The 27499-nt window shown below is 37.6% G+C and overlaps 1 protein-coding gene across 2 annotated transcripts in view; it reads right to left on the bottom strand.

The window, feature by feature from the left end:
* Nucleotides 1-27499, bottom strand: part of LOC134535081 (intermembrane lipid transfer protein Vps13) — a 119635-nt gene that overhangs the window by 41119 nt on the left and 51017 nt on the right. The window contains exons 29-41 of one of the 2 annotated variants that reach the window (XM_063373940.1): nucleotides 27319-27421; nucleotides 25847-25993; nucleotides 24008-24201; nucleotides 22769-22906; nucleotides 20674-20784; nucleotides 19710-19892; nucleotides 18356-18511; nucleotides 17531-17692; nucleotides 15711-15868; nucleotides 12355-12472; nucleotides 9201-9425; nucleotides 7040-7255; nucleotides 2860-2907 (exon numbers count right to left, since the gene is read on the bottom strand). In XM_063373940.1, coding sequence (XP_063230010.1) covers nucleotides 2860-2907; nucleotides 7040-7255; nucleotides 9201-9425; nucleotides 12355-12472; nucleotides 15711-15868; nucleotides 17531-17692; nucleotides 18356-18511; nucleotides 19710-19892; nucleotides 20674-20784; nucleotides 22769-22906; nucleotides 24008-24201; nucleotides 25847-25993; nucleotides 27319-27421 — 1959 coding nt within the window. The remainder of the gene's footprint in view (nucleotides 1-2859; nucleotides 2908-7039; nucleotides 7256-9200; nucleotides 9426-12354; nucleotides 12473-15710; nucleotides 15869-17530; nucleotides 17693-18355; nucleotides 18512-19709; nucleotides 19893-20673; nucleotides 20785-22768; nucleotides 22907-24007; nucleotides 24202-25846; nucleotides 25994-27318; nucleotides 27422-27499) is intronic. The other variant, XM_063373941.1, reaches the window with a different exon arrangement.

The following is a 27499-nucleotide window of genomic DNA, read 5'->3' as shown; positions in this document are numbered from 1 at the left end:
TTTTTAAATAATCTAAAGTCTAAAGCATATAATTTAACAAGCATAGCTTGATGGGTTGGACCTACACACAGAGCCATTAACAAAACAAACATCACAAAAGGAATTAATAAATAAATGGCTAGTGATGGGGTTACTGACCAATTCCAAGTTCAAGGTTCAATTCCCAGCCACGACAGAAGTTTCATTCCTACGTTTAGCTTGGAAGCGCTGTAATTTCATTCTCGACGTAGCCTAGGCCCTTAAAACAAACCTATATACAACTGTAACCAAGTTTCATACAATATGATTACCACAACCTAGCCATAACTTGTTAACTTGTTTGAATCATGGTTTATAAATAGAGAAAAGATTTAATGGTTTTATTTTTTGGGCTGATTTTTGGTTTTTTAAACAGGTGTTTTCAGATTTACTGTTTTTATATTTTATGAATTATTTTTATCTAAAAAAAACTCTTTACTGAACAAATATGACAATTGTTTCACAATACTTATACTTACAGAACAGTGTCATTTTGAACAATATATGATTCAATTGTAGAATGATAATTATGTCTAGGACTACTTGAAACAATAAAAATAAACCTGCAAGTATTTGTGTGTTTAAAAAAATGTACCAACATTGTAATATAAAAAATTAGTTACAAATAACAGTTGCAAGATAAAAATTTTGAATTTTTTTTCCAGTCTTTTTAGTACAAATATTTTGGTACAAACTACATCCTGAATAAATTACATTCACTGAATTTAATATATTAAAATATTACATTATTGTGACTTGAATTAATTTTAGATTAAATATACTGATTAATTTAATGATTTTAGTTGCATTTTGTTACTATATGGTGTATTAACTTGCATTTTGGGTGTTACATGGTATACTAGCTGCCCGACCCGGCTTCGCACGGTTGTATTAATGAGGGAAAAATGAGACCAAATCTCTTATTTACAGTTATAATAAATGAAATTAAATGAAAATTAATTAATTTTGACAAAAACTTAATACAATGCTTTGTAATGTACCGAAGAAAAAACGAATAGCACCGATGGTTTCCCGACTCTCGAGCACGCAACGTTGTCATGGAGACCAAGTACCCACTGTTTCCCGGGCTTAAACACCAATCAACATTGATAATCAGTTTATTATTAATTATAAATTATTAAGACCATTAATCGAAATAAGAACTATCCTATCTCTCAAGTTGGAAAAAATTACACATAAATGCCAATTTTCATCGAAATTGGTTGACTTGGTGAAGAGTTCACTGAAAACAAACATCAGGACACTGGATTTATATATATTAAGATTAACATGCTTTTCAGTGCCTTTCTGTTTTATCACATTTCTTCATTATTCTTAATTATTTAAAGACAGAAATGAGTGAACACTTGAACATGGCTTTACTCAAGAATGTACTGTTACATAAAACATCTAACAAAATATATATAATTTGAAATGAACAATTATAATTAGTGTGGGTTACAATTCCGACTGTACACTTAACATTAAAAAACAATTACACACACACACAACACACACACTCCCAATGCATGAAGTCTATATCCAACCAAAGCATTTTGGGGTGTAACAAAATTCTTATTTTGTTATTTTAGAATAGGAAATACATCAACAACATTTAATAACTATGGAAACACACAAAGATTGAATAGAACCAAGATTAAACGTGTACAAAAAGAAGAGAATATACGTTTTCAAGAATGTCACAAGGTTAATGAAAACACCCTCACTATATCATTGATTAAAATTTGGCATACCAAAAAATATTTCCTCAAACATTTTTGATAGAAAAAATTTACAGACCGATAAGGATTGAAAGAGTTTAAAATAGGAGATGGAGTTAAGTTTTGTGTTGCTTAACTTATGCTTATAAAAAATAAAAATATATTACCTTGTTATTAAAATTTTTTTTAAGGTTTCCAATAAAAGAACATACTGATCCAATCATATCTAAATACCTCAAAACACAATTTAACTGTACACTTTGATTTACTATGAACACCTAAAAGTTTTAATTCTTGCAAGGTAAAGAGCTAAATGATACGAAAACAAATAAATGACTCTTAATATCAAGGAGTTCCAAAACAAGCCACGTAAACTAAAGTGCACACATACAGCACTACAAGGCAACTCACGATAGCACATTTAAAAACAACACAAAGAGAACGTTTAGTAGTGCTCGAGGAACACATCATACAACTAACTCGTTACAAGCATCTGCTACATTCTGAATGCACAATCAAAGGAAACTGGAGGCGGGACTATCACTACTTTGATACCTCAATACCCACTGACACTAAGCTGCATCATCAGTAGGTAAGCGCGTTGATCCGAACCTCCGATACTCAGGTAACAAGGAAGGATGAACATGCATTTCCTTACCTACGCCAGCTAGCAAGCAAGTCCTGAACGTTCCACCGATTATTGTCAAGTCAGAACGGTCGATCAGTGCAGCTGGACTTAATACCGACAAGCAGAAAGCAGACTTGGTCCAGAAAGAGTTCGGATGCTCATTACTTTTAATGTACACATCCTTTTTTTGTGAAAATAATTGCTACCTAATTTGAGTGATTCTATATTATGTTTTATTAAGTAAACATTTTGTTTTAATGTCTTCAGTGACATATGAAATTGTTCATTAATTAAAGTTTGAATGTAAAATAATTAATGATTAAACAACTTTTTACTGAAAGTGAAGAACTGAGGGTATCGAGTCTCAAAACTTTGGTATCGTTCCAACTTGGAGAAGAGACAAGTAGAAATAATCCTGTCACTTGCCATGCAGAAAGCTGGCAGAGAGAAAGAGAAACACAACACAAAGTCGACAAACACAGCAGGGAGTACCTTCACTGGGCTTCCAGAGGCCTCCAATTTCTCCACTCTACGAGACTTCTGCAAACAACATGCACACTGTAGAGCTACGCAACAGGACAACGGCACGTGACAACAGTGTGAGGTATTCACTTGCGTAGATCTTCAGCTCGTGATTGCAATGCATTTGTAAGTTAACTTAAAACTTTAACACCATATATGTATCAGGAAAAGTATACATATTTCCATTTTAAGAGCAATGTATGTAAAGCAACCAGAGCAATTTAATTTTTATTTTATTAGTAACGAGCAAGGTTAAAACATTGAACTGAAACCAGTCATTGTACTTCTAGTCACAATTTCATTCTTAATTAAATTTCAGACATGCTTTAGTATCTTAATTTTATTTTCATAATGCATACTTCATTCAAGCAAAAATAAAATGTGTATTTCATTTTAATCATGGGAACTGATGCATCATTAGTCCTTAATGGTATTTTCATATCATGCTCAAATTTTCTCAACAATTGTGTAAAATATTTTACATGTATTAAGAATAATTAAAATTGCACAATAAAAAGAATGCAGTACCACATTCCTTAATTTGTAAAAATAAATAATTGACTGGTATAAAACTAAATTTAGTATCATAAGTTTTGTGCAATATATATCTACAGTCACAAAATCAAATACTAATTTATATCTAATAAAGCTTCTAACTATATGGAAATTCTCTCACTCCTTACCTACATCAACAATGATTTTGGATAACAAATAAAGCCACCTAACTTCATAACATTTTGTTTTGCTACATATTGGCCATTACATTACCATACATTTTCTATACATACATCAATAAACAATAGTAATAGTTAGGGTTTTGCGAATATTCAGTAGAGGTAACAATAACAATAATAAAAAAGTCAGATTTACAAATTTTAACATTAAATAATTATTTGATGACTAAAAAATGATTATTAATAGTATAATAGTTAATACAGGGTCATAGAGAATTATTGCAAGGATTCTAAACAGTTGTTATAAAAAATATTCAACGGATATCTACGTGCGGCATCTTAAATGTTCAGAAATGTTTAAAGTTTTATAACCAGGATACAATTTTTCCTTTTTATTTACACGCAATTGCCACTGATTATGAATTGTTAAATGTTTCCTAAATTGTTCGTTTTCAGTTTGTTGTATGCAAAATATGCTGATTAAACATATTACTCGAGCATTCAAAGTTGTAGCTATGGATTTTTCTTAATGTAGTAAAATATTTAAATGATAATAGACTGATTTGAATTGAAAAAAAAAAAAAAAAAAGTCTTCGTAGACCCCTAATATTCGCAAAACCCTTGTAATAACACAGCTGCAGCAACCACGTACCGGCATACTTCGACACACAATACCTACATGCGGCAACAGAAACCTTGCAAGAACGACGGTCGATGCAAAGAAAGAACAAAAATAATGTATGCTGCTACTTCCACACTGAACAGCAGGCTCAGCATCACTTGGATTCTTACAGCATTCACAGTTTAACGCCCCACTGACTGTCCAAAAAGCTTGAAAGCCTGGTGGGACGAACCCAAGCGTAATGTTTCCCAAAGGGAAGCATGATATGTACTCTGATACATGACTGTGAAGTAGTCACCTACAATAAACTGTACAATCGCTGGTTAGCAGACCAGTGCATCACTGCGCATTTACCAAACACCATGGGAAGATAGTTCACAATACTCAAAACAATCCTCTAAACTCAATTCTTTGTGTAACTATATAAAATTTAGGAGTGCATTCCTTAGCAATAATAATGTGATTGTATTATTCAGAAGTACAAATTAAGGACGTTGATTTACAGGACTGGTCAAATCAACATTATTCAATTTAATATGCCTCAGATTCGATTCTGACTTAAAAAATTCTAAATAATAATAATTTTTATTATAATAAACATTGTTTACAATGACCAAAAAATTAATAGTAGGAATACTATACTAGTTTACGAAATCATTTGAATTTTATAAAATTACAAATAAATTAATTTAGATAAATTAGATTTTGCTTTGGCACTGTACGTTTGATTATTTAAAAGTTAAGAGAGAAATCTATACTGTCGAAGTAACCATTGATTACTTTGGAAAAAAACTGGATTGAAGTGGACAAAACTCAAATAATCAGAAAAATAAAATAAATAGTAACAAAATCCCAAATCATTACACACACACATCCACACACACACACACACTAATTATTTGTGGAAGACTTGGATAATCGCAAAAAATAAATTGTAACTGATGTGATCATTTTATTAATGTGACCCATATTTTTAATTCATGTAACTGGTAAAGATATAAACTGTAATAAAACCTGAACATTACTGAAGAATCTTAATACCTTAAGAAAATAAAATTTCTAAGTGAAAGACAATAAGATTGAAAAAACACCAGAAGTAAACCTTCTGCAAACAAAATTTCCAAACTAAAAAAAAAATTGGAAACTGATGCTGGTAAAAAAAAATACACAGAGTAGGAAAAAAATTTCTGTACAGCTGCATACTTGCAACATTTCACTGGTTGGACCATTTCTTGGGCATCTTTAAGAACTTCTACTTGTGCTGCAATATCAGAGCGGCAAGTCATGGCAACATTCGAACAATAACTATATCGTCACACCCAAATCTATGCAGTCTCCAGGGCTCAACTTCATCCTCCACATCTGCTATTGTACTTACTTCCTTTCCTCAGGTTTTCTTCCCCATACCACCTCGTAGTCTTCTACTCACACACCCACACTAACACGTGTTTCCTAACTGTGTGGGTCTCTTTGAAAACAGCAGTCCATATTTAACCACTAGTTAGTTGTAAGGCACCTAATATATGTAGAATTATAAAAAAATATTTTACAATAAATTTGGCAAACTAAATTGCGTGTGAATTATCTCATTCAATAATATTTAATGAATTATAACGACGTGCTCACGTATTAAAATATATTTTCAGTGCTAAATTGAATATTTACTTACTTTGCAAAATTACTGAATTTAATCGCATAATGTCCGCCATCGCATAATGTCCGCAAATTTCTTTTTAAATACTTGAAATGGAATTTTTTAAAATCCGCATAAAGTCCGCACCAGACAAAGCAACCTTGGCCACCCCTGAAAGGCACAGTAATGGGATGGAAAATTACAGATGCTGTCAACAATGCTTTGACCTTGAGTTGTTCATTTCACCGGAGTGGTCGCTGAGAGGGTTTGTAGCGTGGTGAAACCATCTGGACTCAGAAACTCGCACTCCACTGCGCAGCTGCCTGCACTGTCACGCGAGTTGCAAGGGGATGGGCTATATATAGCACAAGCCAGTACACGTCAACTCATACTACGTCACAAAGTAGGGGAGGTAGCGGAGAAGTGGTGGGGGTACATGCGCACGGTTTTTTTATACACACAGTTGTCAAGGGACAGGGAGGGAGGCTCGCCGGCGCCGGCTAATGCAGACATTAGACATCTGCCCCATGCTGTCAGTGGCCAACTCAATGTAAGATTAAAAAAATATCTTTTCACGCAAAGCGTTTATTTTGTGTAGGCTGGCTGCGGCTTCTGAACGTAAGAGCGCACACGCGAGAGAAGAAAAAAAAAAAGAGTGGCGTCTTCCACTAATCGCCGGCACCCAATTATCTCGACACCTGTTACATTTCTCACGTCCGCTGCGGAGGGTCGCCAGTCACCAGCGCTCTGCTAGTAAACTAATTATGACAGAACAATTTTTTTACTCTACACAAAACGTAAAATTTTGAGGAAAATTTTTTTTTTCGGACTTCCGCTCATAATGTCTGCACCCCATTTTTTTTTGTCAAAAATTTAGCCAAATTACTGCGGATATTATGCGAGTAAATACGGTAGTTAATGGAATTCAAAAGGTGATAAATTCAAATGTACTTAACACACACAAAAAAACCGTATGTAAGTGTTGCTGTGTGTAAAACTGCTGCAAGTGTGGCTACCTGTAGTGCCGGTCTCAAACTCCTGGTGGGCGACTTCCTATCGCACGCTGGCATTCTGCAGGCAGGCGCTATCTTATAGTGTTGCAGAGTCAGTCAGTGATGGGCGTCAATATATTATATATTGCATAAACACACACAAAATATGAGTGAAAGCCTGCACATTTCACCTCTCACACTCGCAAAATGCAAATTACCCGCGACTCACCCTGTACGAGAGCATGAGGCCTGTCTTGTTCAGCATCCAGAACGGGCAGTAGAGCGTGAAGACGTTGGAGCCGTTTTTGCAGACCACGTTCATGCCTAGGTCCAGGGACATCTTCTGGGCGCTGTCGTACGAGTCGAAGGTCCACACGGAGAACTCGGCCGGGCTCTCCTCTATCTCGCGCTTGCACGCCCACTGCTTGTCCAAGTAGTCGGGGATCTGCGGGCACCGAGGGTCGTTGCGTTACGTTAGCCTCACAGGGTTTCGCTCGGTGATCCTCTCGCTCAGAGTTGCCGCTAAACCCAACCCTTCATACTACAGTGACAGGTCTGCATGCAGGCACCCTGTGGTTTGACACATTCCGTAACACGCACGGACAAGACTATATGGTGAATTGCGATAAAACTGAAATAACACCAGAAAGCATGTCAACCGACACTTTTAATTGCATTTTGGTGCTTTGTGGTGTATTAATGTGAATTTCAATCATGAAACCTATCAGCATTTTCAATCAGAGCTTAAATCTAATTATAAGTAACTATTCTTTTAAATCAAAATCTAATGAAAGTTAATTCAGTATGATATTTGTACCGCAGTTTAATATAAAAACATTAGAAAAAGTTTACTTTTTTAATCTTGAAACTGTTCTTAGTTACTCATTTTTACGTTGAGACCTTATAACATTTTCCAAACACAGAATGGCATCATGGATTTATTTTATTTGTTTCAAAATGTTAGATACGCTTATTACAATTCATAATATTGGAAAAGTGCAGTTTGTATCTGTCATTATGACACTGTTTTAAAGAAATTAGCATCATGGAACATTTAATTATATTTGTTCAGTATAATATCTTTTGCAATAAATCAATTGTATAAAAGAAAGGCGGCGTTCATCGAATTATAAGACGTTATTACGTCAAAAATTTAATATAACAACACTGAAATCTTTTTTTTTCAAAACTAAATTGGATTTAAAATAAAACCATAATATCTCTAGTTAATATGGCACTATGTTCATGCACAGTGCAGCTCGGAGCTCATGCGCCGCGAGCGGACGGAACCCACGAAGCCCCAGTGGCGTAGCCAGTATTTGTGTATGGGGGGGTGTTAAGAAGCATGCCCCCCCCCCCCCTTAATAAAGCGGGGGGGGGGAGGGGGGTCTGGGGGATCCTCCTACAGGAAAATTTGGATATTCAAGGTGTAAAATAGTGCTATTTTAGCAGTTTTCGGTTCTCAAATTTAAATATTGAAATGGTAAAATTTTTATTAATTTTAATGGGAAAATTTGGATTTTAAGGTGTAAAATAGTGCTATTTTAGCAGTTTTCAGTTCTCAAATTTAAATATTGTAATGGTAAAATTTTTATTAATTTTAATGGGAAAATTTGGATTTTAAGGTGTAAAATAGTGCTATTTTAGCAGTTTTCGGTTCTCAAATTTAAATATTGTGATGGTAAAATTTTTATTAATTTTAATGGGAAAATTTGGATTTTAAGGTGTAAAATAGTGCTATTTTAGCAGTTTTCAGTTCTCAAATTTAAATATTGTAATGGTAAAATTTTTATTAAATTTTAATGGGAAAATTTGGATTTTAAGGTGTAAAATAGTGCTATTTTAGCAGTTTTCAGTTCTCAAATTTAAATATTGTAATGGTAAATTTTTTTTATTAATTTTAATGGGAAAATTTGGATTTTAAGGAGTAAAAATAGTGCTAATTTGGCAGTTTTCGGTTCTCAAATTTAAATATTGTAATGGTAAATTTTTTTATTAATTTTAATGGGAAAATTTGGATTTTTAAGGTGTAAAATAGTGATATTTTTAGCAGTTTTCGGTTCTCAAATTTAAATGTTGTAATGGTAAAAAATCTTTTTATTGATTTTAATATGAAATTTGTTTGAGTGATGAAAAAGAAATAAATTAAAGATTTGGTGCTTCGGTGTAATCTCTGTAGCTTGTCGATGGTCAACAGGCGATCTGGAAACTACGTTATGTCCTTATAAATGTGTGGCCTGCCATCTGCATTTGGTACGAGGACTGGTAGTTGGGTCGACATGAAAGCCAACAAACTCCTCGTCAGAAATTGTGATATCAAGGTACCGGGTTTTTCTCACGCATGGAGGAAATGTGTGCCCCCCCCCCCCCCCCCCTCCCCGGCTACGTACCCGCAGCACGACGGTGGTGCGGCCTGGCTCGGCCGTCGGCATCTGCATGCTACCGCCCGCGCCCACGTGCCGCTCCGTGGCGACGCCCTGAACGCAGCACACCAGCTCCACGGGCAGGCAGTTCTTCAGCACCACGGCCGGCCGCAGGCGGATGTTGTAGCACGTGCTGGCCATGGTGTGCCGCTTGGAGTTCTCGAAGTACACCTGCTCCATCTCCCCCACCACCTGCACCGCGCCGACACACACTCGTGGTAGCGCTTGCACACCTGGGACCTCTAGTTCACACCACCTGCACCGCGCCGACACACACACTCGTGGTAGCACTTGCACACCTGGGACCACTAGTTCGCACTTCTCTGTAACAGAGCACTTACACACCTGGGACCTCTAGTTCACACTTCTCTGCACACCTGACACCCTCCACAGCCGTTCACACTTCTCTGTAACAGAGTCTGCTCACCGACTTAAAAAAAAAATTGGTTGTCTGTAAAGTCGGTTTACGGACGATAGTTTAACGTGACAACGTCATAACAAAAACATTGACGAAATGATTGCTTACCTTTTACGAATAAAAATTGAATCATTTTTTATTGAATTATCATCTATTTCGTATGGATGCAAAAGAAGTGTAATGAAATCTACAATTCAATTGATAAATTTACTTTTATTTCGCACTCATTAATTCAGATATATTTGTTACTTTAACGAAGAGATTATTTTTAACTATAACTTTTATACATGTTTGCTATTTTAACTTCTTCCAATCTGTGTTATTCTGGTTAAGGATAGGACGGTGATAGGAAAAGTAGGAAACGAATGGGAGTGTTTCAAGTTTAATGTGCCTCGAAAAAGTCAAATCGATGGTTGTTCCAATTGAGTGGAAGAGAGATAGATGCGGCGCAAGCGTACAATGAGCGTTAACGGGACACAGCGTAACGGGACAATGTGTGTAACAGGACACTTTTTCGTGCATGCAGCCGGCGTTCATCGATTTATTAGACGTTGTCACGTCAAAAGGACCATTTGTATATATTTCTCATTTATTTGTCCTTCGAGCGAAACTTTCTCCTAGCTTGTGTGTCCAACAAAAGACAGTAAAATTGATGATGGCCGCCTAGACACAATTTGGTGCTGGGCGCTGCTAGAATTCACAAATTTTCAGGTGAATTCTTTAAGTTCCGTCGTGAAGGAACAGAGTCGTCATTATACATGGAATTAATTTTCAGAATATTGGTAGATTTGGTAACAAGTAAGAGTTAAAAATAAAATTTTATTTAAATTTTTTGTCTACATAAATTTTTGGTACAGAATCACATAAAAACCTTACAATGGAATTTTATGTATTTTAGCATGATGCTAATACCATAAATAAAAAAGTATCATAAAATAAATTTTTCTTATCCTGATAATGTTTGAAAACCTGTAAAAGGGGAGGGTTTTTCTTCTTCTTACATGCAGCATTATTTTTTGATTCACTTCACAGCAAATAGAGTGGTTATTTAAATTTTGGCTTTTATTTGAAAATTTAAAAATTAAAAAATCAAACCATAACCTAATGCTTATAAATAATTTTAAAGAAATTGTTTCATGGATTACTTATTTTATTTAATATTAAAAATGCAGAAATATTGAAAATGGTAATTAGGTCAACATAATTCAACATAAATAATTACCACTTCAACATTAGCTTCTTTCTGATTTAGCAGCATTTAATACAGCTTTCCTGATGCCACTTTCGTCAGTACAATTAAACTATATGGACTTTTTTAAAACAGCATGCATTCAAAAATGTTATCCTGTCTCATGTCAAATGCAACTCCCTAGGAAACACTGTACTGAAATGAAATTCGACATGTAGTAACCATGAACTAAAAATGCTGGCAGTGCGGTAATGCAACCTGGTGGCCAGGATCAACAGCCTGTATAATTATATTTTATCAACATATCCAAGTTTATCCCTCGATTCTGATGGCATGATCTTGCACGAGGTTTTTCCGGAAAGTTGGTATGAAAGTGAAACTAAAAAAAAATATTTGTCCCCTTCAAAATACTCCCCCTGGGACCTACACTTGCACCATCTCCGTTTCTAATGATGGAAGGCTCTTTGGAAGGCCTCCGTTTTGAGGCAGGTTAGGCCGAGGCCAACCTACAGTAACCCCAACGGGCAGACTTAAATTTGTACTTGTAGCTATTGTGGGAATATAATCATGATACAACATGATGCTTGCCGTTTTTAATTCAGTACGTCGAAAAAGATCCTGGACATAAAAACTTGAACATCACGATACAAACCAATTATGTATTTTCGATTTTTCTTTTGTACACACAGTACAATCATAATTCATTGTTATACCACAAGTTTTCAATATGTCCATGATCTTTACAGATACAAAATTAAAACAGAAAAAAACCATGTGCACAGGATTAAGGTATGAACATGGATACACTGAGGAGTAATTCCCACAGACATGTGACTGTAGTTAATATTAAGTGTTTATAAAATATAATGTTTTGTTACAAAAAGTGCTATGCTAGTTAAATGCAAGTTTTCTAAGCACAACGGCCATTTCTGTATTCATATAGTTTTATTGTATGTTAGTCTTTGGATTCTTTTGTCAAAATAATCTGTTTTATTAACATCTGATTTGGCACAACTTTTCGTTAGATGGTTCTAGAAAATTTGTTTTATGAAGAACATTTAGAATTTTTTGAACATTAATGGACACTAGATGTGTTCTAGAGACAGTCCAATTTTATTCTATTAAATCAACATCAATACACGACACTCAAATAGTATACGGGACAAGCATAAAGAATATTATCAAATTACTACGTTAAGCCAGACCAATTATTTTACAAAGTTATAAAAAGGAGTTGGAAATGGTCTTTCAGCAAAATACTTGAAGGATTTTTGAACTTGATTTCTGCGACGATCAAAGTTATATCCAGTGATGGAAGATACTACAAATTCAATCTTTCATTTCCTGTATTTTGTGCATCGTGAAACTGTTCGATAGATGCTATGCACAGGGACTGTAGAATGATTATAGCAAGAATCCACAACAAAAGTGTCATAGGTTCAAGTAAATACGTACGTTCTGCATTAATAAATGCAGCGCCACGGAAGTGGCAAGCAAGACTAGACAGTACTCACGCGCATGAAGAACGGCTCCTTGTCTTCCCTGTTCTGGGGGTCGCACTGCAACAGCTTGGACAACACGAGAGAGTTCTGCAGTTGTTTCCAGACGAACGGAACCACAGACACCGTGTACCTGCATTGCAGAGAACACACTTCTCTAAATATCGCATTACATCCCTTAGATACAAGATTAGCATGAATTACTTAAACAGAACAAAAAAAAAAGACACCTTTACTACCTTGACCTACATTCAAGACACTTAAAATTAAAGAGATTAAGACGAGGCTTTAAAATTACACAGTCAATGGCAGGAACACGAACTCCACGTTCAATTGAACTCTAAACCACAATGCCCATGGGTGCCCCTTGAATGGATAAAATGATTTTTTACTTTTTCCATTGCTATCAGATATTTTAAGTAAACATTTATATCGGAAATCCAGAAAAATGGGAATATCTGCCAATACCGATACTAAAATGATTACATCGGTACATCAATAGTTTGAAACAGGGCTCACCCTTCTGCAACATTTAATTATGACTTTAAAACAATGATTCATTAATATTGTAATAACCTCGGTTACCACCCCACCCACCTCTGCATGAAACACAGTTTAATTAACAAATTATTATTGAGACTCATCATGTTCACTACATGGGTTAGGTTTTCTGATATCACTTAAATAACAGCTGTTTATTCCTTTTAAGTATTTGTGTGTTTGCATAAATTTTATGATCATAATTTACATTGTTTCAGTTTTTTAAAGTGTTCTGACAATTTGCTTGCTTTATGGTGAATAAGACCATAGGCCTCGTTTTTACCAGTTTGTGAATATACGTTTTTGTATGCTTTCAAGTATTTTTTAAGGATTGCTTGTTTTTCCTTTGTTCAAAATGACATGTTAACATAATTTTATTTTGTATTTTTCTTATTCTTGTTATGATTCCACGCCTGAAGGCGAACTATCTTACAATATTCATCCTTTGGTACATGCGAACAGTCGATGTGTTGGTTTTTAGAGTTTGTGAAAATGTTATACGTGAAAATTTGTATATTCTGCCTTGTACTGGCTTTCGTGGTCGGAAGATGGTCGCCAAATAGACTGTAAATTTTCCACAGTACAGTAAACTCTCGCCAGTCCGTGGCCCGAGAATCCGAAGTTCTCAGAAATCCGGGGTATTTCCGAAGTGACATGATCGTTACTGTTTAGATGTATGTATCACTATTCTCAGTGGATGATAAGAGCGACGCTCACTGATATTTATAGCGCGGTAAAAGGCTCTGAACTGGCGCGCAGTCATCTCGTTCCTGTCAGATAACTGTGAAATTTGAGCGGTGACCGTAACATTATATGGCGGGAAAATAAAGATAAAGGTGTAATGCCTTTTCCTCTGGTGCTTTCAAGAAATTTTTTAACGGTTTTTTACACCTAAAACTTCAAAACCATGCCTTTTAGCCATTTTAACTCCTCTTAATCCGATATAAAAAAAACAGTTGGGCATTAGCAAATTCTTAAATGCTTTTCGTAAACAGACTCCAGTCGGATATTTAGAGTAGGTTGGAAATCGCGTAGGTTTTCCTGAAGCTCTGGGCACCGTGTGTCAGTGTGTGAAACATGTTGCCAGTGACAAGTTTCCTAGCTGTGCGCGGCACACGACTGTAGTTGTCATGCGTCACACGCCGGGAATGCTGGCCGGAGGGAAGGTGAGTATAGTTCATTTGCGGTAAAAATAAATACTCTAACCGCCCTGCTAAATTTTTCCATTAAAGAAATTTTGAAGTTTCAGAGATTTTCCAGCAGAAATAATGTTCTGTAACTAACAAACAAATTGTATCAAAAAATTAACGGTAAATGGCTGCCGTGGGGGGCCTTAAAAAATGTTCATTTTACCGGGAATGGACTATACAACCTGGCTTTCGTCGCATGCAGTGTGGAGTAGGGGAGGAAGGATGTTGACAGTTTCACACGCAGAAAATGGCTAGAGGGCTGGAGAGAGGGAGAGAGATGGTTTGTTGTCTGGGAGGGAGAGGTAAGCCGTATGACGTCATGCATCCGCTGCCTTTGCAGCCGCCAGCCTGTCTAGACGAGATTCTCGCACTCCCACTTACGTCGCACAAGCTACTGCTGCCGTGTTTTTAAACGGACTGTCCAATTTTTTTTCTCTTCTTATACGAACATTAGTAAGTGCACTATAAACCAACACAAAATATATGCTGCATGTTAAATAATAGCTTTGTATAAGCTTTTATTGTGAGTTTTACCATTTTTTCCCCGATTATTTTTGTTTTGTGCCAAAATTTCAGATTTTTTGATGGTTCTAGTGTACAATTAACTAATGATTTTTTTTTTATTTCTCCCGTTTCTCTTTAGTTTAACTGGACTGGCCGTGTGTCTGTGAGGGAGTGGCCTTGAGTCTCTTGCCAGCTACGTATCGCTTCTCTCTCCCGCCCCTCCTAAATTCACTTCCCCTTATCAAGGGGCTTCCCGTTTCAGCGCACGCCACATTGCTACGCCTAGCTCTTTCACATCAAAGTGCGACTTCGGGTGCCATTAATTTAATTTAAGATGACTTTAAATTACTTTTTACACAATTTACTACGAACTTGAACAAATGGGTGTGTTAAATTTAATCAGGCCAGGCTGTAAATTTTCAGGAAAAAAAATTTCTCGGGTGCTTCATTTACTATGAATGGACTATACTGGTATTGCTTACGTACCATTCTGTTAACTTCTCAAGTGTCTTGTTTATTATGACGTCCTGTGGTAGTATTACATGTTCATTGACTACCATCTTATCTTTTAGAATTTTTTTTTGTATTTTAATGAAAATTTTTCAAAAATCCGAAGTTTTCAAAAATCCGAAGGTCATAAATCCCCGACACCCACGGATTTGCGAGAGTTTACTGTATTAACAAAAATATCAGTTTGTGTCAGAGATATTATTCCTGTATCCAGTCACGTGCAGTATTCTTCCGTGTTTTCGGTGCCCAAAATGATTTATGCAAGTATTTATGAATGTCCACTCCAGGCCAAATATTTTGAGCTAGCTGAGGTGGTCTTGGGGTGCGACAATATAAGTCACATTTTGCTGTAATGAAAAATGAGTATTGAGCTGGATGCTGGGACCAAGCATTGGTGATCATAGCCACTGGGGGTTTTCGTACTCCCGAACATTAAGCCGTTAACTAGGCTACTGCGTTGTGTGTTCACAATTTATCGTATTCAAATTTTCTGATGTTTCACGAGTTTTTTTTTTCTTCAGGGTCTTCGGAAAGCGGTGTGTTATGACCGCCGACCAACCCATCAACTACCAAAACGTTGAAACAAAAAGGGCTGGAAACATGTCTGCGCGGAATGCGCTCATTTACCCGTTCACGTTGAAGAACAGCTCGTTGGTGGGCGTGTAGACGGCACGGAACGGCAGGTTGATGGCCTTGCCCGGCTCGACGATCCCGGCCAGCTTCACCTCGTTGCCTTGCTTCATCATGAAGTACACGTTCACTGGCTCCTGCAGGTGGTTGTGAACCTGCGAGAGAACCCACCGTGCGGTCGGTCGATGGTTCAGGGCGCGGCAAGACACAAACCTTGTTCCACAAGAGTACGAGCACGGCTTTGGCCAAATCTGCACTAGTTCAGTTGAGAAGTGTGTTTGCTGATTATAAAAATCCCACCAAATTGGCCATTAAGCCTGCTGAAAACTGTTTTTTTTTTTATGCAAGGCATGTATCAAATTGGATGTTTAAAATATTCGCGAAGTTGAATCGAATCGTGAATATTGTTCTCAGTGAGGTTAAATTACACTTATTCTATAAAATACCATATTGAAGTAAAAGAATAATAATTTAAAGTTTGTAACTGTTCACAAAAATGAATTGAAACTAATAGTTTAGCTGCATGACGCCCAGCAACGCGGAGAAACGGTAAAAGACTGACGAAACTATTTACAGATGGCACTGCTTAACACGATGGCCGCCACAGTGGCGCACTCACGATCGATGGCGCCAAATTCAAATATCCAAACCACCACACATTCTAGCACTATGCCCAAACAGTAACGTTTTAACTTAATAAGTGACTAACAAATTGGGCTCTAAATATAACACCGATTCTAAAATGATTACTTCGGTATATTAATAGTTTGAAACAGGCTCGCCATTTTGTAACATTTAATTATGACTTTAAAACGATGATTCATCAATATAAGTAATATATTATTGCAATGAAAAATGAGCATTACTCAATGACCAGCAAACAACAAACATAATGTTTCCCAATGGTATACTAAATAGTCTGCGCTTTTTAATCTAGCATTCCTATGTTTGGCACATTCCGTAATCCGGCACTGATAAGCCTGGCCATGTTCAAGTTTTTTTTGATGGATTAGGGTGTTTATTGACCTTGAACCCCAAATCACTCCACTGCGCTGCCCATATTTTGGGTTTGCTTGACGTTTGCTTAATGATTATTTGAAGTACACATCCCAATCACATACGCAATGTGTAAAAGATTTAATTATGCATGCTTCCTTATCTTACTTGATTTATTTGCTTTGCAAAATTATTTTGAATTATCCAAATTGGCAATAAAATCAATTTGACTGCAATTTTTACCTAATTGTACATGACACCGGGTCGAAGGTTTATGATTTGACTACGAATACTGCCCAATTTCACTCAATTTATTTGTTTTACAAAATTTTTTTTGAACTATCCAATATGTATCTAAGACTTTCTTAAACAGTAATTCTAAAGTTTTTAGTCTAGTGTTGCAGCAGCTTATCACATATTTTTTGACGTGATAACGTCTTATAAATCAATGAACGCCGGCTGCATGCACGAAAAAGCATGACTCATTGCCACGTTCCGCCCGAGCCAAGCGTGCGAGAACCGGCCAACCACCGTGCGAGAAAATCTTCTATAATATCAAACAGGTTAAAGGCAGGCTTTTTAAAAACAGAAATTTAAAAAAATTTGATATGACGTTATCACGTAAAATTATCGTCCGTAAACCGACTTTACAGACGACCACCCCCCCTTTTTTTTTAAGTATTACTGAACCTTACTTTATAAATCTCTGGCATTTCTGGTAAAGCTACATTCTAGCTCGATACCCCCAGCCAACTCGCTGCCTGCATAATGCCAGATCATTTACGGGAATCCCAGTGACACCCGAGGTCGCCACACCGCACCTGTATGATGCTGCGCAGGGTGATGATGGTGCCTCCGTCCTGCACCTTCACGTCCGACACCAGCCCCCAGGGGTCGTTGCCCTCGCCCCGGTGGTGCAGGTCGAAGTAGCGCTTGTCGGCCCGCACCACCGGCAGGTCCACGTCCACGTTGCGCTCGTCCACCTGCGCAGCCGCTCTCGTCACTCTCGCCACACTCGTCACTGCGCGAACAAGCCTTCACTGCGATCACGCGCCTACTTGTCGGTAGTTGAAAGTCCGCTTTATTCAAATAGGTTAATATATTTCTACAAGAAATTGTAAATTACACCAAAAATACTATTGTGGTCAAGCAATCAATGCCTATCTAAATTAATTTCTAAATCAATACTTTTGTTGAAGTCCAAAATTCAGTCACAGATATATGAAATCATTCTGAATGGAATTTTTAGATTTTGAATTAAACTACTAAAATATATTGGGAAATCATTATTTCATAATAATGTTAAAAAAAAAAAACGAGTCAGCAGTATTCCCATTAATGCATGAAACAAAAATTGCTGCAGTTTACACTAAAAAAAACATAAAAAACTATTTTCAGCATGTTTCATTAAGTTTTTTTCCCATTTCGGTTATACCCAGAAAATGAATAATACCCCAAGATTATTTCATTTTTACATAAAGTTTTCAAGGATTCAGTAGTGAAATAATTTTAAAAAAATTCCCGCTTGTGAAACACAGGTACTTCAATGGCTGAAACTACTTTCCTTGGTCTGATTAGTAAAAGGAAAGGGAGTAAAGAGCCGCGGGCTCGGGTACACGCAAGCCGAGCTGCACTCGTGCACCCACCCGTATGCTGAGGAACTTGTCCTGCGCCTGGTGTCCCAGGGCTATGTCCGTGGCTTCCTGCTCCGGCACGGCCATGCGCAGCCCCACCTTCGCCCGGTCCTGCAGGATCACCTGCTCCGGGTCCTGCCCCTTCCCGGACTCGTCCCGCTGCTGCAGCTGCAACACCATCACCTTGCCTGCCGCTCTCGGCTCACGCGTACCCCCGTCGTTTATCACCCCGCGACACCTTCCCGCATTTCTTTCACACTTCCTGCTTATGTGTTTCGGAGCTTGGACATGCCAAAGGCAAAGGCATTGTTTATTATTTGTGCGGACAATGCTTTATCAACAAACATTTTATGAAGAATTTATTTGCGTAAGTACGGTATTCAATGAACCAAATATTAAAAAAAAAAAAAAGTACAAAATTGTGTGTTACACACAAATCTTATAAAATATGCATGCCGACCTAGACTAGATACTGGTAATGTTGCCATTTCTGTTGGCATGTTCTCATACTTGCCCCAGTGAAGATGCATGACATGCGTTAAGGGTTACAGGTTCTTGATTAACTTATCTCTAGGTTGACTGCTGAACTATGGTATGTATTTTTGGTGATTTTTAACAGATAATACAGTCACGCTATTTAATCAATCAGACCTACTTCGGTTTAGCATATTTAATCCGGTGCCGATCCAGCCACTCACATTCAGATTTTTTTGGGTGGATTCGAGTGCTCGATCTTGACCACCAGGTCGCGCTACTGTGTACTACTCATGAACTTGTGTATAACCCATGTTGTTTTGAAGAAATTATCCGAATCATAAGACATATATGATATCACAAACGTTATCAAATTGTAATGTTTGTCTGTATTTTCTTGCCAATGGGCAGCTTATTAAAACTTTTTTTAAATGTCATTGTATATATAAACACTTTAAGCAAGTTAATTAAAAAAATGACTCCGTCACGATACATTTCTTTGCTCTAAATAAAGCAAGTATTTTTGTTTTATCTAACTTTACCATGCTCATCATATATATATATATATATTATGATGTATTAGATTCATAAACATCATAAAAAAAAAAAAAGGTTGTTTAATTTTGATATCTATAGCTGGCACACGTAGCAAAAATTGAAATTCCTTGAATTTCAAACATTAAAATATTACTTTTTTGGATTTTATAACTAACATTTAGTTAGATGCTGCTCAAGTCTATTCTATATCTTGCATGTCGGTTCATTTTGGTGCTATACAGTGTATTGACAGGCTTCATCATGTTAATTTTGATTTTATTGGTATCCACCATATAGGTAATCTTGTCCCCTAACGAGTACATAAAGTGCAACCGAACCAGATCCTTGCACCCACCTTGAAGGGACTGTCCTTGAGCTTCAAGGTGACCGTCAGCCCCGTGTCGTTCTCCACCACGTACGGCGCCATCAGCTCGATGCGCGTCGCCAAGCCTCCCTCCGTCATCGCCGTCTTGAACGCGTTGCTCAGGTTCGAGAACACATCCAGGCACGTCTTGGACAGCGTCACTTCCAGGTTCTCCTGCAACACAAACACCAACGTGACAACCAGGGACGGGTCTAATTGCCTTTTCCTCGAGACTAAATATCAAATTTGATTCTTAAACAGTGCCTCGATTCCGAATCTAGTGTTCAAGAGTCAGAAATATAATATTATTATGAGCATAAACATAGAAATTGAGTTTTGAAAAAAACATTTAAACAATAAAAACTTTTATTCATAAGTACCGTGTTTTATCGCATAATCGTCGCACATTTTACACTAAAATCAAGTTTGAAAAGTAAGTGTGCGACGTTTATGCAAGAAATTCTTTTCTCCAAAATTTTATGTCCTAAAATAATGGTGTGACGATTATGCGCGTGCGACAATTATGTGATAAAACATGGTACAAAAACCATATTTACTTTGACATATTTAGGAAAAAATTTCAGGGTATAACTTTTCCACCATAGGAGAATTTTTATTTTCTACTACTTTTGGTGATGTAATCTGAGATAAAACTAACAGAGAACAAGACTGACTCAACATGGTTGGTCAGAGACATACCTTAACGACTGCTGTAGGGTACAAAACCCTATCAGCTAGTAGGATAACGGTGTGTATGAACTAAGACTTTTGAGTTGTTGGTTGCAATGACTGTTTAAAAAAACCATTGCTAGTAATTACTACTTTATGAGAGAGAGTCACATGCAGAACACAGGTGAGTGGGTCGCAAAGCTCTGAAGGACGATGGCTGTGGGATGCAAGGCTGGTGTTCTCCCCACTTCACTAAATCGTGACAATGTTTTAATTCCTGATTTACCTTGGAGCTTATCTCGATCGACATGGCTGGGGGCTTGTGTACCACCTCTTCAACCTCCTCGTTCACTGGGGACATCGGCGAGAGGACGGGTTCCTGTTTGTTCATGCGCACCTGCAACGCACCGTCAACCAAACTGTTACAATCACATTCACCATTCAAGCATGTGTCTCTTATAAAACATATTCAAACCATTAAAACTGATACATGTGTACTTATAACACACAATTTTTTTGCCAAATATAAGTCAATACAAATAAAGCTCTGTTAATTTTTCTCAAGGACCTTTGAAATTTAGAATTAACTAGACTAAATTCTAAAGGTTCAAATATTATGCATCAAGAGTAAAATAATTCAAACTAATTAAACCAGAAAACTCCTAAGCTTGAAACTTCAAAGGATATTGCATTAACCTGTAATACATAGAACACTAGAGGCTATACTCCCGGATTTTATTTTTGAATTAATAAATGGAACTAGGGATATAAAATCTTGTCGACACTGAGGTTGTTAGTGACAACGGGTGGATTGGAAGGATGGAGCAGTGACGTAATGCGTAACTGGGGGGAATAGGGAGTCACCTGAGAAAAACCACCCTCCCCCAAGGAAATGTTTTCTAAGGTTTTCACTTCCGGAATCTGGGATCAACACAAGGAATCACACCTGGACCACTTTGGTGGGAGTCAAGCGACTTGACAACTCAACCAATACGACACACTGGTAATGTAATCTGCCAAAATTATACTTAAATACAGGAGAAATATAAAGTTTCTATTTCAACAAATAAATCCTTTCACAATTTATCCTGTTTGAAGCTAAAATATAAACATTTACTAGTGTTAAATTAATATCCAAAATAACAGTGATAAAAAAAATAAGATGCTACATACTTAAGTTATCATAAGCCAGTTTTTTCCTCAACAAATACAGGTCAAAAACATGATCTTGCAAAACTAAAAGTGTTCAAACCCTCTGCTGTCCTTAAAAAGAGAAATTTCTGTACTTAACATTGTTTGAATCTGCTGAACTGAGTAAACTGCATAAAAAGCTTAATAAAATATTTTATTTGGTGGTGAGCCAAATCCAAATTTTCTCGATTATGAATATTAAATTTGAATTCCAAAGTACCTCGAATATACCCCTTGATATAAATCTAAGTCTTAAGGGTCTAAAATAAAATAATGCAAAAGAAATTAAAATGTTAAATATGGTGTTGAAACATTTAACCCTTTAAATGTTTGTTTCACAAACTAGGTTTCCAGAATAGATACATATTATTATTTTATTTATATACAGTAATTACACGTTAAATTAAAATATCTTGGGGAATGGTAACAGACCACCAGGTATGAAGAAAAAAAAAGACTAGTAAACTTCACAGGTTATCAGTGTTGAATTTTATAATTTACTTATATTTTCTCTAATATATTTCTTGAAAACCTTTTCCTAGAAAACTGAATCCTTTGAATACTAAGGACTTAATGGTATTTGAGGATTTGATTAGCCCATCCATAATTCTATTTCATAAAAATTATACTCATTACACCGTAATCTTGTACATATAAACTAAACCAAGTTGGACACAAAAGCACGTGAGGTTCATAGAACAAGCAGAAAGATTTAGAAGTCCAACTCTTACAGTGTGGAAACTGAGACCATGTTCTGCGCGAAATGTGACGCCATCCATAGGGTAAGGCGTAAATACTCAAAAAATAAAATTAAAAAAAATAAAAAATCGGACGGGAGGTTTAAATCCCAAGTTTTAGGTTTTGCAATGTTAATTTAGCTACTTGACGACTAATTGCTTAGTAACAGAGATTTAAACTGCACAAGAAATACCAAATGCTGTTTTGTAGTTATGTTCTATATAAATTAGTGGGAGGTGCAAAATTTCTGGTGTGGCACACCACAAAATTTGTGGCTTACCAAAATGAAGGGAATTAATTTTTACTGGTTTGTTTGCCTGATAATAGCTAATGCATTACTACTCACTATCAGCATGGCTATGCCGGTAAAACATTATGAAAGCTACTGTCTGGCGGGTGGGCCCAAAGATACTTCAGAAACTATGTTACGAGGGCGGGAGACTGCGACTGACCACGGCCCGGAGCTCCCAGGGCGAGTGCACCACGCAGCCATCATGCATCTCCTCCACGGGCTCCACCAGGGGCTCCCACATGGCCAGCGTGCTGTTGTAGTAGGCCGTCTGCAGCGTCATGCCGCTGTCCACGCTCATCTGCACACATCCCTCACAGCTCTTCTGCCGGTTCCCTCCAGTACAGTCTTTGACCCTTCCCGCGCCTTCTCGAAGCCACAAGTACAAGTATTTTTCCCCCCTCCCTTCTGAAACCTTGAAGTGGGCACAAAACGGGGGCAAAGAAAGTGCTGTGTAATCAATTTTTAGATAATAAAACTGCTCAAATAGCACCATTTTCCACCTCGAAATACAAATTTTTCCCGGGGGGGAGGACCCCCCGGACTTCCACGCTTCAATAGGCAGGGATCGATGATTCTTTTTAAAAAGGTATATTGCCCCCCCCCCCCCCCCCCCCCCCTTTGGAAATTTACTTGTTGTGCGCCTGCCCTCCGGTACAGTCTTTAACCTTTTCCCGTGCCTTCTTGAAAACCAAAAAGTACACAAGGCGCAAACGTAACGAATACCTTATGTCGACACCACTACTGTCCGGTACTCAGCGTGAACTCTTGTATACAGAACTGTGTCGTTGAGTTGACTTTGTGGCACTCGTACCGGGGCCAAGGGACAAGACACAGTTTAAATATCCCCGCGCCCAAGCTTTTTTACAGTTGGCACCATGTTGGAACGCTGCAAGTGTCGGCGTCCGTAAACCGCGAGGGGTGGCATCCCTGCGGTGAGAAACAAAAAAACAGTCTTCGTCCCGATCGGCACGATGGCGGTAGGTTGCAACGGTGCGGGCGAATGCTATCGTGTAATTTATGTTGCATCGTCGGTTAAAAACTTTTCGATACAGTCCACATATATTTATCAACATTAACAACTACGCTTCCTTGGCCAAATACATAGTTTTTTTTTCTTCCCCAGATAAAACCACAGTTACTAAAACTGCTTTCTATATTGTATAAGCATTGGAATTTGTATTTTGTAGCAAAATTTTGTCGCTAGATACATGCATGCTATGCTACATTTTATCGGCTATTTGTAAAAAATAATAAAAAAAATTTTGTCTAACATATTGTGTCGTGGTATCTCACTAGAAGTTAAATTTTCTGAGTTTCCACAGATTGGTAAAGTGTTTTCGAAATGTTTATCCCTGCAAATGAGGGAAAGTGAACAAGACGGGTGAAGCAGATTGCGCACCTGCGAGCTCCAGTTGTTGATGGAGCCCTCGAAGCTGAGCTGCAGCATGATCATGGGCAGGGTCTTGGTGCCGACGCCCGCCTCCATGGTGACCACGACGCTGGGGGCGGACACGATGCAGACCTCCTGCTTGGCCGGCGGGGCGGCTGCCTCCAGGGCTCCTGGGGCCGCCTCCACCGCCTCCACGCCCATCTCTGGCGAGAACATGTCGCATCCTCCTTTACGCCCCGTTGCTAGAAGTCATGATGCCCCCCCCCCCCTCCCTCCCCCTTATGTTTCTAACAGCGATAAAAAAATGTATATTTTTCCCTTTATGTACATTGATGTTTAGTTATATATATATTTTTAAACCTTTTCTCAATTATTTTTAAAACACATTAAAACCAGTTTTAAGTCAAGTGTTTCGATTGTCAACGTAAAATTTATTTTGAATAAAGGCAAATAAATGAGTGTTAAGTGTTCTGCACTGTCAACATTGTGTCACGTCAATTGGTGGTGGTTTTGTTACTCGCAGTTGTTGTATATCCAGACACGTTCTGTACGCAAAGCATATTCCGAATAATATTACTCTGGTGTGATATTTCATCGGTGACTGCGTTTGGGCCTTAACTGTTTAATTGTTTTCTAGGGCCCCGTTGCCGTAGCAACTGTAGCACCGGCCATGTGGGGGGGCCCTGCTAGCGAGAACATGTCGCATCCTTCACGCACCCTGATCGCACATGCCGGTGCAGGGACGGACGCGCACACACATACAGTGCAATCTCACATACCTACCTGGAGAACCACCAGTTTTGACACTGATGACGGAAGCTCAGTACAATCACACCTATTCACAGTGCTCGGGACAAAAATTTAAATTTAGAATTGCTTACGTGATTTCGAAATAGCCCAATAAATTTTTATTTTTATAATTTTTTGAATGTTTTCAACTTTGATTGTATTCTTTAAAATTACTAAAAACTTTTCATGTTAATATGGCAGTCTTGTAAAAATATTATTTATTTGTAGAAAAATTTTAAGACAGATAAAAACATATACATAATCAATAGACAAACACACATATAAATGGTCCAAAAATATACTAACACTTATTATTTTAACACAGTACAAATTATTTATAAAACCTATATAAAAAATACAAAATTATAAGTTATAAAATTGTAGAAAAGCACTAAATTGTCTGACTACCAAACACAGCAGTAACAATCTTAATTCTTAAATAAATGTCTATAATTTATAATAGACTGCCTTCATCAATGCTTGCACCTCTTTTTATTATGAATTTGAGGGATCATAAAAAAGGAAAAAGAAGGGGGGAAGAGAGAGAAAAAGAGAAAGAAGTGGGCCGCCTCACACCCACCCGTAATAAAAATACAAAGAAGAAATAAGGATTAACACCAATGCTGTATTTCTTACGCTCCAATAAGCTGAGACACGGAATGGAACACAAAGACTTCACTTATATCCATAAAACTCTAGTGAAGACAGATACATCAGATATATGGTGCTACCCTTATTCGAGGGGAACGCTTACAGTGAAAATGTAAGATTTTTTGCCCAAAATTAAATGTGTGATCTTTACAGTGGCAAACCCTCCTGTGGGTTTTAGGATTGTACTCAAAAATTCTTGTTAAGTACAGTTATTGCAAAACTATGATATCAATTAAAAAGCCAAATTACTTTTCAAGCACAATGGTACTTTCTTTCTCTAGTTATATTTGCTTTACACTTCACTGCATTCTAAGAACACTTCAATATAACACATACACTTAAAAGTGAGACTATAAATTACTTACAGGTTGACGTGGACTAGGATCTACGCCTTATGTCTGAACTAACCTGTTTTGAGAAACCAGAAGTTGGCATCTTCGAATTTCTTTTGGGTCCAGATGTTTTGGTAGTCAACTTCCTCTACCACTTTCTCTTCTTCTTCCTCAGTCGACTTCACCATCGCACTTTGCACTCTGGCGAGCAGCTCTATGGTGCCTGTTTACACACAATGCCCTTACATATCTATTTGGTAACAGATCACTGCAAGTATAATCACTTAGCATTTTGACTATCTTAACAGTCCCAAGCATGTATAAAATCCAAATATGTACCATATGATCATAGGTTGTTAGTTTTATGAAACTGATTTAGAATGAAAAATTGGCACTAAGAAAAATTCTCTCAGACTTGTTCTTCTAGAAACAGACACGTAGAAAAACAGAACAAAAACACGTATTTGCATGGTCAACTGTTTGCGACATTTCACTGTTCGGACAGTCTTCCTAGATGACAAACAATACAAGTTTGTAACTTCTCTTGTAGCTTAGATAACATATATTTATATTTCTCCCTTCTCACAACCACGTTCAGTGATTGGCCAAGGTGATGGAGTGGTACGACACTGGACTTCCATTCCAGAGGATTTGGGGTCTAGGCCCGGTCTTGCCATCAACTGTTTTTTATCACTCCAGGTAAACGACAGGGTATGGTACATTCTTTCACTAATGTTTCTGATATGTATCCTTGAGAGTTACAGTTTCTAATGGCGTGTCTACAGCTATGTCAGGACTTCCTCAGAACCTTTTAGTAACATTATTTTTGAGTTTTTTATATTACAGGTTGTTTAAAAATACACACAGTATGTACAATAAATTTAAAAATGTGAAAATGTACAATGAAATAGATCTACTATCCCCAGGGATGTGCTGATTTTTAATTTAGAGCACTTAAAACATTTTTTCAAAAATTATTTCCACATGTTTTAAATGGACAGTTTTCAACTACTCAAATTAAATGTGCGACTATAAACTGAAGGGAGGCAGAAAACAAAATATAATAAGCAAAGACTTCTGAAAATACAAGTTTCGTGACTTACAGCAAAATCATACTTTTTATTTCCGAGCTTTTTCATGATTTCCGTGAGCTGTGGACCTGGGCGCAAACCTGAAGGATTCACAAGGCGGGCCCGCGGAAATTACCAATGAGGGGTCTCCACAGCCCAAAAGGTTTGCAGGTGGGGTTAACCATCACGTCTTCTCTAGATATGGTGCTTGTATGTTGCATACTGCCATTATTTTGGCCTACATGCGTGTGATAAGCAAAAATTTTTTTTAAATATACAGAGTGCTTTGACATAAAACCCGTTTCACAGTCAGGCTTTAGCAAGTGCAGGCAGGGCCCACCCAGTGAGGGTCCTCTTAGTTCCAGGTGGAGACGGGGCCCCCCTGAACCCCCCGGGATCTACATCCTTGGCTGTGGACACCCCGGCTAACGACCGACACGCCAGGCCGACAACTCTCGCACGCAGACGGAGGAGGTACCTGGGGAGACCCCGAGCCTGATGCTGGTGATCTGTATGTCGATGTGCAGTCCCTCCCCCTCGGGCGTGGACCCCGCCAGGCTGATGCTGCACGGCCGCAAGATCTGCAGGAAGAAACAACACACAGGTCCTGTTCCTTCCTACACAAGCACATCAAGAACAACTAACGAGTGTTTAAGGAT

Source organism: Bacillus rossius, chromosome 8, assembly GCF_032445375.1.
Source record: "Bacillus rossius redtenbacheri isolate Brsri chromosome 8, Brsri_v3, whole genome shotgun sequence".
In the NCBI taxonomy this organism is placed as follows: Eukaryota; Metazoa; Arthropoda; class Insecta; order Phasmatodea; family Bacillidae; genus Bacillus; species Bacillus rossius.
This window is presented reverse-complemented; position numbering and strand designations above follow the sequence as displayed.